This window comes from Bufo bufo, chromosome 3 (assembly GCF_905171765.1).
Source record: "Bufo bufo chromosome 3, aBufBuf1.1, whole genome shotgun sequence".
NCBI classification, from domain to species: Eukaryota; Metazoa; Chordata; class Amphibia; order Anura; family Bufonidae; genus Bufo; species Bufo bufo.
In genome coordinates this window covers 367,832,612-367,846,778 of record NC_053391.1, presented here as the reverse complement: position 1 = coordinate 367,846,778, position 14,167 = coordinate 367,832,612, and the positions used below count along the sequence as shown (strand labels likewise).

At 42.7% G+C, this 14,167-nt stretch overlaps 1 protein-coding gene across 2 annotated transcripts in view; it reads left to right on the top strand.

Annotated features, from left to right (window-relative positions):
• The window catches only part of LOC120995395 (myotubularin-related protein 9-like), a 66,835-nt gene extending 52,784 nt beyond the window's left edge, over positions 1-14,051 (top strand). For both annotated transcript variants that reach the window (XM_040424567.1, XM_040424566.1), the window contains exons 9-10: positions 13,212-13,363; positions 13,444-14,051. In XM_040424567.1, coding sequence (XP_040280501.1) covers positions 13,212-13,363; positions 13,444-13,532 — 241 coding nt within the window. In that variant the 3' untranslated portion in view covers positions 13,533-14,051. The remainder of the gene's footprint in view (positions 1-13,211; positions 13,364-13,443) is intronic.
• The last annotated feature ends 116 nt before the right edge of the window (positions 14,052-14,167 follow it).

Here is a 14,167-nt window from a genome sequence, read left to right as displayed (position 1 = left end):
CTGTGGCTAAAGCCCTGGAATGCCGACAATGCTTCCAAATATAACCTCTGTGGGCTTCCTTTCGAACCAAACCGCTTATTCGGTTCAGAATTAGACTCAATTATGGAGGGTCTCTCGGATAAAAAGGGAAAAAGTCTCCACCAACAGCCCTTTCGGGGCAGGGGTAGACAAGCTTGAGGGGGCCGACCAGGACAGCAGGCTGGACGTAGAGACTGGGGGGGACCGTCTAGAAAGTTCTCTAGACGCTCCCGTAAACCCACCAGGGAGGCAAAGCCCTCCTGACTATGGGCCTCTCAGAGGCTCTTGGATAAACCCTGCTACCCCTGTTGTTACGCCTCTAGATTTTCCCGTACCCCTCCCTCACCTCCCTGTAGGGGGGCGTCTTTCCTTTTTCAAACACGTATGGGCCCAGGAAGTCTCAGATCCCTGGGTCCAAAGCATAGTAGCTACGGGCTATTCCATAGACCTCGTTTCTCTCCCCCCAGAAAAATTCATCGCCACGCGCAGTTTTTTGCCGGCCAGACAAAGGATCCTAGAGTCCTATATCCAGGACTACATTTCCAAGGGAGCCCTGGAGGAGGTACCGGCAGGGGAGAGGGGTCTAGGGATTTATTCTCCAGTATTCCTGGTACCCAAAAAGACAGGAGATCTCCGGATGATCATAGATTTGAGATTCCTCAATCGTTTCGTAAGGAGAACCAGGTTCCGTATGGAAACCATAAGGTCAGTCAGCCACCTCCTCAGTCCTTGGGACGTGATGGCTACTCTGGACCTCAAGGATGCTTACCTCCACATCCCGATCCATCCCTCCTCACGGAAATTTCTCTGGATCGCGGTCCAGATTTCAGGAGTGTGCAGGCACTATCAATTTGCCGCCCTCCCCTTCGGAATCTCATCTGCCCCCCTTATCTTCACCAAGGTGGTAGTATCGGTGGTAGCAGCTCTGAGACTCCAGGGACTGACCATTGTCCCTTACCTGGACGATTGGCTCCTTCTAGCCTCTTCAGTCCCTTTACTTTCCCATCATCTTCGTGTCGCAATTTCCTTTCTGCTCCGCTTAGGCTGGATTATCAACTGGCAGAAGTCGAACGTGAGCCCTTCAACTTCTATCCATTATCTAGGATTCGTAGTCGACTCTCTGGAGATGTCCCTCCAGTTGACGCCAGAAAGAGGAGCGCGGATTCAGGACCTGGCAAGGTTCCTTTACGTACCACGACGAGTCTCCATACGGACCCTCATGAAGATGTTTGGGCTCATGTCAGCGGCTGCGGATGCAGTCCCTTGGGCTTTATGGCACCTCCGACCTCTTCAGTCGGAGGTCTTAAACAAATGGAACGGCAGCCCGGCGGGGCTAGATTCCCTGTGCTCCCTATCCAACCAAACCCGGAATTCCCTCAGATGGTGGTTCCATCTACCAGCAGGGAAGTCTATGACCCAACCAGTTTGGCTCATATTGACTACGGACGCGTCCCTTGTAGGCTGGGGCGCCCATTTAGACGGATCCCCACTTCGGGGATCTTGGTCTCCTCAGGAGCGGCATCTTTCCTCAAATCTCCGCGAGATGCGTGCTATCCGGCTAGCCCTCCTTCACTTCGCCCCTCAGATTCGGGGCAAAGCTGTGAAAGTCCAGTCAGACAACATGACTGCCGTGCTTTACATAAACAAGCAGGGAGGCACAAGATCCTTACCCCTTCTTTCAGAAATTGGGGTAATTCTATGGTGGGCAGAGCTGAACCTATCCCATCTATCTGCCACTCATATTCGAGGCTCCCTCAACTTCATTGCGGATCGCCTAAGTCGCGGCTTACCGACCATGGAGTGGTCACTGCACCCGGAGATCTTCAAGCAGCTAGTCCTCAAATGGGGTATGCTAGAAGTGGATCTTATGGCAACCAGGTTCAATGCCAAGGTACAGAGGTTCTGTTCCCTATACAGGGAGGACAACCCCCTGGCAATAGATGCTCTGACAATACCGTGGAGGTTCAGGCTGGCTTACATCTTCCCTCCCTTTTCCATGATTCCGAGGGTATTGATGAAAATCCGTCAGGATCAGGCCTCGGTAATAGCCATCATACCATTCATTCAGATGAGTCGGGGACAATATTGGAAACTCCCCCCGGAGCAGACCCTGGTGTCGTGGGACACGCATCTCTGCCCAGATCTGCACAGATTCAACCTGACAGCCTGGAGGTTGATCAGTCCCTTCCCAGAGTGGATGGGCTCTCTGAGTCGGTCCTGAGAACTTTGTCGCATTCTAGAGCAGAGTCTACCAAAAAGGCCTACTCCCGGATCATGAGGATCTTCACCTCATGGTGTAGTTCCAACCAGGTGGCGTCTGCAGATCCGCCCCTCTCTGCGATCTTACAATTCCTCCAGGATGGGTTGGAAAGAGGTCTCTCCCCTTCTACCCTGAAGGTCCAGGTTTTTGCCATCTCGGCCTGTCTCGACAGGCCATATTCTCGGGACCCGCTCATCAAACGCTTTCTTAAGGGAGCAGAAAGATTGAAGCCTACGATACTGAAACCCGTTCCCCAATGGGACTTATCAGTAGTTCTCAAGGGGTTAGCATCTCCCTCCTTTGAACCTTTGGAGGAGGCAAGCTTTAAATTTCTAACACTCAAGGTGGTCTTTCTTCTGGCTATTACCTCAGCCAAAAGAATTTCGGAGCTACAAGCTTTCTCCGCTTTATACCCATACATCATTTTCTTACAGGACAGAGTCCTTTTAAAATTTCTACCTTATTTTAGACCTAAGGTTCCAACTTTTCAAAATATCAATCAGGTAATTTCTCTACCTGTATTATTCTCCGCCTCCTCCTCTGATGTTCCAGTCCGACATCCACTGGACATATCGAGATGCCTCCCAGATCTATGTGGATAGATCCAGAGAATTCAGGATAGATGAGAACCTCTTCATCCTGTTTGCCGGTAAGTCTAAAGGCCGCAAGGCGTCTAAAACTACTAGTAGTCGCTGGATCAAGGAAGCCATTAGGGAAGCTTTCACCTCCCAATCCTTAGATCCTCCGGAGTTTGTGAGGGCCCATTCTACTAGGGCCGTAGCTACCTCTGTCGCGGAGAGAAGACTTCTCCCCCTAGAGTTGATCTGTAAGGCGGCTTCCTGGAGCTCTGAATCAACCTTCATCTCTCATTATAGAATAGATGCTAAGGTAGCAGAGTTTTCGGCTTTTGGTCAGACAGTTCTTACTTCTGCCGGGCATGAGGACCCTCCCTAGGGGATTCTTCTTGCTATCTCCCCATCTGTGCTGCTGGTGGGACGTAAAGGAATAGTTAATTTCTAACGATAATTTGTTTTCCCTTAGTCCCAACAGCAGCACACAAATTTTCCCGCCCTAAGTACCTTTTCTTGGTATAAACACGCTGGGCTGGGGGGAGAACCCCTCCCTTTAAGGGAGCTGGAGTTCTTCTATTGGTTATTCTTTGGGCTCATTAAAAATTCCGCCGGTCCTACCAGTCCACGGGGGGCAGTTAACCCCATCTGTGCTGCTGTTGGGACTAAGGGAAAACAAACTATCGTTAGAAATTAACGATTATAATGTCAATCAGAATTCTTACCTGGAATGTTAGGGGTCTGGGGGATAGAAGAAAGAGACAAGCGGTTTTTGATTTGATGCGTACACATCTCCCAGCAATCGTATGTTTGTTAGAAACACATCTTTCCAGGGAAACCTCCAGGATGGTCACCAGGGGATGGGCTGCGCACACGTACCACTCTACCTTCTCTAGCTATTCTAGGGGAGTGACTGTTTTTATTCATAGAACGATCGACTTCATGTGCGAGGCATCCTCTGTTGACCACCAGGGGAGATTTTTCTTCCTATACTGTAAGCTGGTGGGGAAGATGTGTATTCTAGCCTTTGTTTATATTTTCTCTTTCTCAGTACTCAATTCTCTGTTAACATTTATGGATAAATCGCCAGAATGCCCTACATTGATTATTGGAGACTTTAACTGTGTTATCAATCCTGCGGTAGATAGGGTCTCTATGGGTGTCGAGGGAGACACCTCTGCTGAGGGGTCCCCCTTGGCACGTTTTTGTTCTAAGGCAGAGTTCGAGGATGTTTGGGGAACTCTGGGACAGGGGAGAAGGGTTTTCTCATGCATCAGTAAATCAGGTAGTTCTATGTTCAGAATAGACCATGCCCTGATTAATAAAAAATATCTGGGACATGTAAAACGAATGAAGTACGAGACCAGGTCATTCTCGGACCACCTACCCTTATCTCTCAAATTTTGTTTGACCCACGACAAATATATAGGGAGGCCCCCATTTAGACTAAACCCCTCTTGGTTATCAGTAATAAAGAATCATGATATAATACAAAAGGAAATTAACCGATTTTGGGATATTAATTATAGCTCAACTAAAATCCAAGTAGTATGGGATGCCTTTAAGGCCTATATGAGGGGAATAATGGTCAGCAACATCGCAAACCTGAGAAAGGAGTACGGGAAAAATGAGAAAAATTTTAAAGAATTAGCGTCTTTAGCTACACAATCCTTTTATATAAATAAGACAGAGGAAAATAGGGAAAATATGCAGAACACTACACAAGCATACTCCAATTTTCTCTTGGAGAAGGCCCAACAGAGCCTATTCTTTAAGGGTCAAAAATATTTCACAGAGTCAGGGCGGCCAGGGAAACTTCTATCCAGAGTGATCTGGAATCCAAAAAAAACCTAGACAACATCCGATTGGCTAATGGTAGGATGGTAAGTGGACAAAATTCCATAGAGAAGGTTTTCCTTGATTACTTCTCAGATCTATATAGTGCTGACTCTAGGATTACGGATGAAATGATGGATTCCTATCTCGACGGTATTGTTTTTCCTACTATTACCTTGGCTCAGAAGAGGGTACTTGAGGTCGGCTTCTCTACTCAGGAGCTTGAAGGGGCAATTAAATTATGATCGGGCAACTCCACCCCCGAATCAGACGGACTCCCATATGAATTTTAAAGTAAATACAAGGAAGTCATTTTCCCTAGATTGTTGGGGGTCTTTGCTGAATCGGTGGAGGAGGGGAACCTACCGGACTCAATGATGGAAGCAGTAATAATACTAATTCCAAAAAAAAGGTAAGGACCCCATAGATTTGGGATCCTATAGACCGATTTCACTGTTGAATGCGGATGTAAAGCTCCTGGCAAGGATTTTGGCCACAAGACTCTCTGGGGTTATCTCCTCCATTGTCCACCCGGACCAGATTCCTGTGGAGGGTTCTGGCCAGGATGGGCTTTGGGGAGAGATTCATAAATATGATTAAACTATTGTATAGATCCCCTACGGCTAAGTTGAGTCTTAATGGGAGCCTTACTACTAGTTTTGATTTAAATAGAGGTACTCGCCAGGGCTGCCCATTATCCCCACTCTTATTCGATATTTATATTGAGCCTTTAGCTCTGGCTATTAGACAGGATGATCAAATTAAAGGATTTGGAACACTAGGAGTGGGAGATCGCATCTCCCTGTACACGGACGATGTTCTTTTTTTCATTGAGAATACAGAAATAATTCTCCCTAGAATTATCCGAAGGGTTAAACTATTTGGTGAGGTATCTGGCCTAGATATAAACTGGTCGAAGACCATCTTGATGCCAATAGACCTGTTATCTGAAAAGGAGTCTTTGATAACTCAGTTGGATGTTGTCGACACCTTCCAATACTTGGGTATGATGATATCACCCAAGGTTGATAACTTTGTACAACTGAATCTGATTCCATTGATAACGAAAATTAGGGCAAAAATAGGGATTTGGTTGAGACTCCCTCTATCTAGAGCTGACCGAGTCTCATTGGTCAAGATGCTGATTCTACCTCAATTCCTCTATGTTCTTAGGAATGCACCTACTTGGATAGAGGATAAATATTTTAAACCTATGGAAAGAATAATTAATGACTTAGTTTGGGGAAGAAAACGAGTGAGACTCAAACTGGAATACCTATACAAACCATTGGAGCATGGGGGTTTAAATCTCCCCTACTTCAAAGGCTATTTCATTGCTGCTCAGCTATGGATGTGTTATAAATGGCAAAACAGTACACTTTTAAGCAGCCTAGTAAGGGGGGGGGGGGGGGAATTGTACTAATTATATTGAGTTTGTACTCTGTTTTTGTGTATCTGTTTTATATACCAATAAAGATATATAAAAAAAAAAATAATAAGTACTGGGGCAATACAGGGTGGCCTTGTTGCTACTGGGGGCCTTTAGGGGGCCTCATTACTACTATCAGCTCTTAAGGGGGACTTACTACTTATTCACATAGCTGGGGAGCTTTATCACTCCTGAGGGCACTGTGGGGCATTATTACTACTGGTGGTAGTGTGTGGGGCAGTATTATTATCGGGCACAATATGGAGGTAGTGGAGGTAGCACTATCACTGTAGGGGATACTATTAGTAATGAGGGCACTCTGGGAGAGAATTATAATTGGTGGGACATTTGGATTTTGGAGCACTATTAGTATGCAGGGGACTATCTGTATGGTGCTGTTATTTCTTCAGTATAGTATTGGGGGGGGGGGGGGGGGCAAGCGGATAACACTGTTGGGACATGGGGATGATGGAAAAGTGAGGAATCTAAGATATTTGTGTGGCAAACTCTGCAGAGATCAGACGTGGCTGAAAGAGGGTCGCTTTTTAGTGCATTTTATAGAAGGAGAATGAACAGCAATTTCTAATACAAATCATTGGGGGACACTGGAAACCATGGGTATCGGCTGCTGCAACTAAGAAGCAATACACTAAGGAAAAAAGATTGACTCCTCCTCTGCAGGACATATCTAGTCAAAGTGTACTGAGCTAATCAGTTTCAACTTAGAAAGCAGACAGATATCTGGGTCTCCAGATCTGTTCCACCTAAACTGTTTAGTTTCTAGTTAGGTATTTTTCTTTCTTCCAGGTTTATAGAAACAGAGAGATTTGTCCCTCCCTACCTCCACTGTCAGACACAGGAAAAGTGCTGAAGAAGTCATACTGTCTACCCTTGCTTACCGATGGCTGAACCACGAACAGGACAGTTCTAGTTGCCCTGTTCCCCTTGAAGTGCCCAACCACTCCCTACCATCACTGGCCCCAAGCCTTTTCTCGCGTAGTGTGTGTAGCGAAGTCATAGAGGACAGGCCCATAATCTAATTAGCACCTGACTGGCCTTCCTTTTACAAAACTTTTTGGCACCATACTTGATGAGATTATTAACTCTTAATAATTCTGACGCATCATATGCCAGCAGAATTTGTTATTAAGACTGGGGAAAGACATGATAGTCTTAATACATTCCAACCCTTGAGAACAGTTCCCTCACTCAGTTCCAGTCTTCTTCAAACATGGAATTTTTTCTCCCTCTTGCTATCTTCACCAGAAGCCCTCAGGAATTTATGCCCTCCACATAAATTCTTCCAATCTTTGCAGTGGTGTCTCCATTCTCCTCTAATCCACTAGTTCACTGGTTTAATTCGATCTCAGATGCCAGCCATCTGGGTTGGAGCCGCACATTTGTTTTCCCTCAAACAAACCAGGACCGTGAAACCTCTGGAATGTACTGCTGCCCAGCAAAACTTTAGTCACAGGCGGCACACATTCTAAAACCATTAAGAAATCAGCAGCTCTGTCCTCCTGGACAGGAAATCCTGTCTAGGCAATAACTGACGTCAACATTCTCACCTCAGTTACAAACCAATGGTTTCCTATATTTTTCACAAGGTATCGGGGTCATTTATTAACAGTTGTACACACAACCACTTATTTGCAATTTTCATATGTCCCTGTGACAATATTTGTTGCACTGGCGTTTCTACACCACGTACGACACAAAGGAATGTTGAGGGAGAAACCTAATAAATGACCCTCGTGTTTTCATAACCACGATCCCATGGAAGTCTTGACATTGAAATTCTTGAGCTCTGTTCTCATCCCAAACTGCTTTCCCCTTGGATATTTTAGAAGATCTAGGCACAAGGAATTACTGTCCTAATGGCCTAAGATCTTAAGATGTGTCGAGACGTCCCTGGCATTCAGTCATTGTTACCTCATCCCTGACTCCCTTTGGCTCCCTCCAGCTCTTTTAGATCTGCTCTGAGGTCCTCCTTTTCTCCTCATTTTATGGTACAATTAGCTAGCCTTTTTTTGGTCCAGGTCAACCAGACCATGACCTAGACAAGATTTCTATAAAATAAAATAAAGTATAACAAGATGGTACTCTTGAAACTTCAATTATGTGTCTTTTTTTTAATGAAAATAAAGGCCTTTGTAAACATGTTCTTTTTATATATTTTTCGGTCAATACTTTCTTTTTTCTTTCAAAAGCGTAGTAAAGGATTTGAGCCTGCAATTCTCTGTTCCTCTATACAACACACTGAAATACTAAAAGGATTTTCCAAGTGTTTAATGCTGATGGAGTATCCTTAAAGGGGTGGTCTTCTTTTTACTATTGATGACCTATCCTCAGGATAGGTCATCAATATCAGTTCGGCAGGGGGTTTGAAAAGAAAGCAGCGCTGCCTTCTTTGCTCTGTTTACCTGCTTGCTGCAGAAACTGCAATGGTGATCAGGTGTAATTACAACTATGTTGCCCCATTCACTTCTATGGAACTCTTCTCTGTTCAAGTTAACACTACAGAGCCATCCCATAGAAGTGAATAGGGACGACATACTTGTAATTACGATAAAACAATTAAATGCAGTAGAATAAATTGCAGGTAAGAAATAATCGACAGATGGAAATATTCGACAGATAAAAAATAATCGACAGATGGAAATATTCGACAGATAAAAAATATTCGACTGATAAAAATATATTCGACAGATAAAAAGATAAGAATATATTCGGTTGACCAACTAAAATTCGATAGTCCAATATATTTATCTTTGATCCAGAGATTGTGAATATCCAAAAGACTTAAAATCAAATCGAATAGATTTATCGATATTAACGAGACTACAGTCTTGTGCTGAAAGATTGTTCAATTTGTCGCGGCGGCGTCCCGCCTAAGCAACTTAGGTAGCGGTGACTCGCTACTAAATAGCTTACAAGCAAATATAGTCCATTACCTTTATATCGACCAAATGTTCGTCCGAAATAATCACAAGAGCCTTCAAGTGTACTCACTCCCAGGATATGCCTTTAGATGTTTGTAGCAATATTCAGTCAGGAGATTAAAGCCGGCTCTTTGTTCGGTTGTGGTCGTTGTTAATAAGGTAAGTCCTTCAGTACAAAGATGGGGTGTAGCACCAGACGCGTTTCGGGGTCCAACCCCTTCTTCAGTGGTATGCTTCACCCCATACAAAACCCCTCTTTTATACTGAATGTTCCATGCTTAAACTGAACTCAATTGGATCGTCATATCCTGCTTGTCAATTCACTCAGGTGTTCTTCATTAAATCACAATCACAGAGTAAAATGTCTTAGAGGAAAACCAAAAAGTGATTTTGCTGTCTTTTGCAATTCATCATATTACTGCAATTTCATCCGATTGTATATTACAAATTCCTGCATTCATTACTGCAAAAAACGCATCTAGGCACCCTGCGTTTTTGGTGCGGTATCTATGCGTTTTTTGCGTTTTCACTTAAACAAAGGCGCAAATTGCCCATCTTAACACACTAACAATAGTTAAAACAATAAGAACAATAAGAAATACCACTAAAAGTCTTGGTTACGACTTTAAGGGGGAAATATGTGACAGATTGATTATCCAACCAAAGTGACTAGCAGTGAATGAGTTAAAATGCACAAATATGCTAAAACTAACAATTTAAATGAATGTTGATAAAAATGTTGATAAAACTGTGTATATTAATACGAGGGTTGTGTTATGATGGGCACCCGCGTCTAGAGGAAAAACCGACCGTAATGTAAACAGTCGGTTAAACGTCGAAACGTCGGTGCCCACCAACTACTTATAAAAATCCAAAGAGTTCAAACTCTGCATTGAGTCCTCTTGGTATCAGGGTGTCAAATTCAAAAATTTGCTTAGTTTCAAGTCTCGACATCCTTTCTATGTGGTTGCCTCCTCTCCATTCTTTCTCCACTTTATCAATAGCTAAAAACCTCAAGCCTGAGGGATCCTGATTATGTGTAATTTTAAACATAAATAAATAGAATGTCCGTGTAAATTATTATATATTAGGTAGAACTAAAAGATCCCTAAAAAAACATATTTCGGAACATATAAGTAACATACGGAAAGGATTTGAGAACCATTCGCTATCATACCACTTTAAAATTACACATAATCAGGATCCCTCAGGCTTGAGGTTTTTAGCTATTGATAAAGTGGAGAAAGAATGGAGAGGAGGCAACCACATAGAAAGGATGTCGAGACTTGAAACTAAGCGAATTTTTGAATTTGACACCCTGATACCAAGAGGACTCAATGCAGAGTTTGAACTCTTTGGATTTTTATAAGTAGTTGGTGGGCACCGACGTTTCGACGTTTAACCGACTGTTTACATTACGGTCTGTTTTTCCTCTAGACGCGGGTGCCCATCATAACACAACCCTCGTATTAATATACACAGTTTTATCAACATTTTTATCAACATTCATTTAAATTGTTAGTTTTAGCATATTTGTGCATTTTAACTCATTCACTGCTAGTCACTTTGGTTGGATAATCAATCTGTCACATATTTCCCCCTTAAAGTCGTAACCAAGACTTTTAGTGGTATTTCTTATTGTTCTTATTGTTTTAACTATTGTTAGTGTGTTAAGATGGGCAATTTGCGCCTTTGTTTAAGTGAAAACGCAAAAAACGCATAGATACCGCACCAAAAAACGCAGGGTGCCTAGATGCGTTTTTTGCAGTAATGAATGCAGGAATTTGTAATATACAATCGGATGAAATTGCAGTTATATGATGAATTGCAAAAGACAGCAAAATCACTTTTTGGTTTTCCTCTAAGACATTTTACTCTGTGATTGTGATTTAATGAAGAACACCTGAGTGAATTGACAAGCAGGATATGACGATCCAATTGAGTTCAGTTTAAGCATGGAACATTCAGTATAAAAGAGGGGTTTTGTATGGGGTGAAGCATACCACTGAAGAAGGGGTTGGACCCCGAAACGCGTCTGGTGCTACACCCCATCTTTGTACTGAAGGACTTACCTTATTAACAACGACCACAACCGAACAAAGAGCCGGCTTTAATCTCCTGACTGAATATTGCTACAAACATCTAAAGGCATATCCTGGGAGTGAGTACACTTGAAGGCTCTTGTGATTATTTCGGACGAACATTTGGTCGATATAAAGGTAATGGACTATATTTGCTTGTAAGCTATTTAGTAGCGAGTCACCGCTACCTACGTTGCTTAGGCGGGACGCCGCCACGACAAATTGAACAATCTTTCAGCACAAGACTGTAGTTTCGTTAAAATCAAATCGAATAGATTTATCGATATTAAGTCTTTTGGATATTCACAATCTCTGGATCAAAGATAAATATATTGGACTATCGAATTTTAGTTGGTCAACCGAATATATTCTTATCTTTTTATCTGTCGAATATATTTTTATCGGTCGAATATTTTTTATCTGTCGAATATTTCCATCTGTCGATTATTTCTTACCTGCAATTTATTCTACTGCATTTAATTGTTTTATCGATTATATTATTCATAATTGTTTTATCGATTATATCATTAATAAAGCCCATCATTGTTTCAATATATGGTCACAGCTTTCCTTGAGTGCCCTGTTTATCTTTATATAATCTTGTTCCCTTATATTGAGTGAGTGGTCTCAATATACAGGAGCACCTGGTGTCATTTAGGTGTTCCTAGTGCGACATCTTATCTATTTATTGCATACTTGCAATTACACCTGCTCACCACAGCAATTGCTGCATCAAGCAGGTAAACAGAGCAGAGAAGGCAGCGCTGCTTTCTCTTTACACAGCTGATTGGTGGGGATGCCAGGAGTCAGACCCTCGCCGATCTGATATTGACGACCTATCCTGAGGATAGGACATCAATAGTAAAAACGCGGACAACCTTTTTAAGATTGATCAGATACTGATGACCTGTGGTTGACCGACACCCAGCACCCCTGCAGATCAGCTGTTTGAAGAGGTAGAGGTACTGCAGTGAGTGTTGCAGCCTCCTTGAAGCTAAGCACATAAGCGGCCATAACTAAAAACATAAGCGGCCATTTATCACTTCTGGTTTTCTTTCTGTCAGTTTTAAGTCTGACTTTGCTTTGTGTGCCTGTATCAAATTTCTGAAATGGTGCACCTTAACAATATATATGCAGTAAACACCAGGGGGTTGCCTAGCATAGGGTGCAACTTTTGCATTAGTCCCAATGAGCCATAATCTAGGTCTAATCTCACTTTTTGAAAAGTGGCGAGGAATACTAGATGTTGCACAAAACAATGCAATCGCCATAATTTACGATTTTTCTTTTTCTCATTAAATGTTTTATTAAAGTTTTCATTATAACAGATGCAATTCAAGCTCTGTATTACATACATAAAGTCGAGTATCAGGAGGGCTTACCCGATGCACTAAGCATAAAACATAGTGGTCCACACAACCTTGTGGAACCAAACATTAAATACATTAAAAACATAAGAAACCGTTAGAAAAAAAGAGTAAAAGAAAAGAAAAAAAAGGAGCATGGAAAGAGAAAAGACATTGGACAATAGGAGGGGAGGAAAGGATTGAGGGAGGGGAAGAGTAGGGGAAGACTTGAAGCTGAGGGATGTGGAGTTTACAATTGAACAAGGTTTCCAAGGAACGAAACGTGTCCCACGTGCCCCAGGTCTTCAAGTATCGGGAGACGTCCAAGGGTGTCACGCTTATAAGGTCTTCCATTCTCTGGTATGGAGCAATCTCCTCAACCCATTCCTCCAGAGTGGGAGGAGAGGTGGATTTCCAATGTCATGGAATTACCGCCTTAATCATGTATTTCAGAAGGGAGTTCTTGTAGGCAGGGATATTCAGGTCAAGCACAAATAAAAGAGCTTCAGGAAAATTCTGGATGGGAAAGCCCGTTGCCTCCCCAATTATCCTGTGTGCAAGGTTCCAGAAGGGGCGCGATTTGCGACTTTAAGCCACAAAACTGACATGTTACTTGATAAATGTCCTCCATAGTGCATAAAATAGAGCAGTACCATTTATGTAACCGCAAATTTTACCAACAAGTTGCCTCTTTTTTTGTTTACTGTTATTAAAATACGTTTTTCATTAGGAATATCTACAAAGTTCGAGAAAAGACTCATTCACTTTGGGGTAGTCTCAACAGCTTCAGACAGCGAAAAAGTCTTACAAATCCAGTTTATGAAAGAAACCCATTAGCCATTTGGCCATCAGTGGCACCACAAAGTATACAACTATGGGAGGGTGAGTACAAACAAATAATGTGGTATATTTGGGCAGATCCATGACAAAACCTTTACTCACTATTCTGCTTGAATTTACAGGGTTTTTTCTCAGATACTTAATGCCCAAAGAACATAAAGAGATGTCCTGGCAGCGAACATGGGAGCTTGTTGGTGAAGATCCCTACTAAATTGCTTTGTTAGACTAGTCAAAAAGCTTGTCAACAAATGGCATGAAAAAGATGAAAACTGCTATTTTTGAACTTCAGACATTGACTTTCCAATGTAAAATTCAAATGGACCAAAAAAAGAAAAAAAACGCACAGACTGTTCAGATTTTACTTTCATTTTCCATTTCAGAGAAGCCTCCATAAAACTATGACTATGAAGTGTCTCTGCTAAGAGTGGACATGTATATAAAGCTGGTGGCACTAGAACAAGTTATTTAACACTGCCAACCTTCTGAATCGTGTTTTTGGTCACTGTTGGCTTCCCAGATGTTGTACACATATGTACCTGGCAGAAAGCACCTGGGAAGGCACTTGAAAACACATGTGAATAGTGAATTATTGGAGAACTGGCAGCCTCTGGTGGCAGAACTAAGGCTACTTTCAGACTCGCGTTTGGTGCGGATCTGCACAAACGCATCCATTCAGATAATACAACCGTCTGCATCCGTTCAGAACGGATCAGTTTGTATTATCTTTAACATAGCCAAAACGGATCCGTCTTGAACAACATTGAAAGTCAATGGGGGACGGATCCGTTTTCTATTGTGCCATATTGTGTCAGTGAAAACAGATCCGTCCCCATTGACTTACATTGT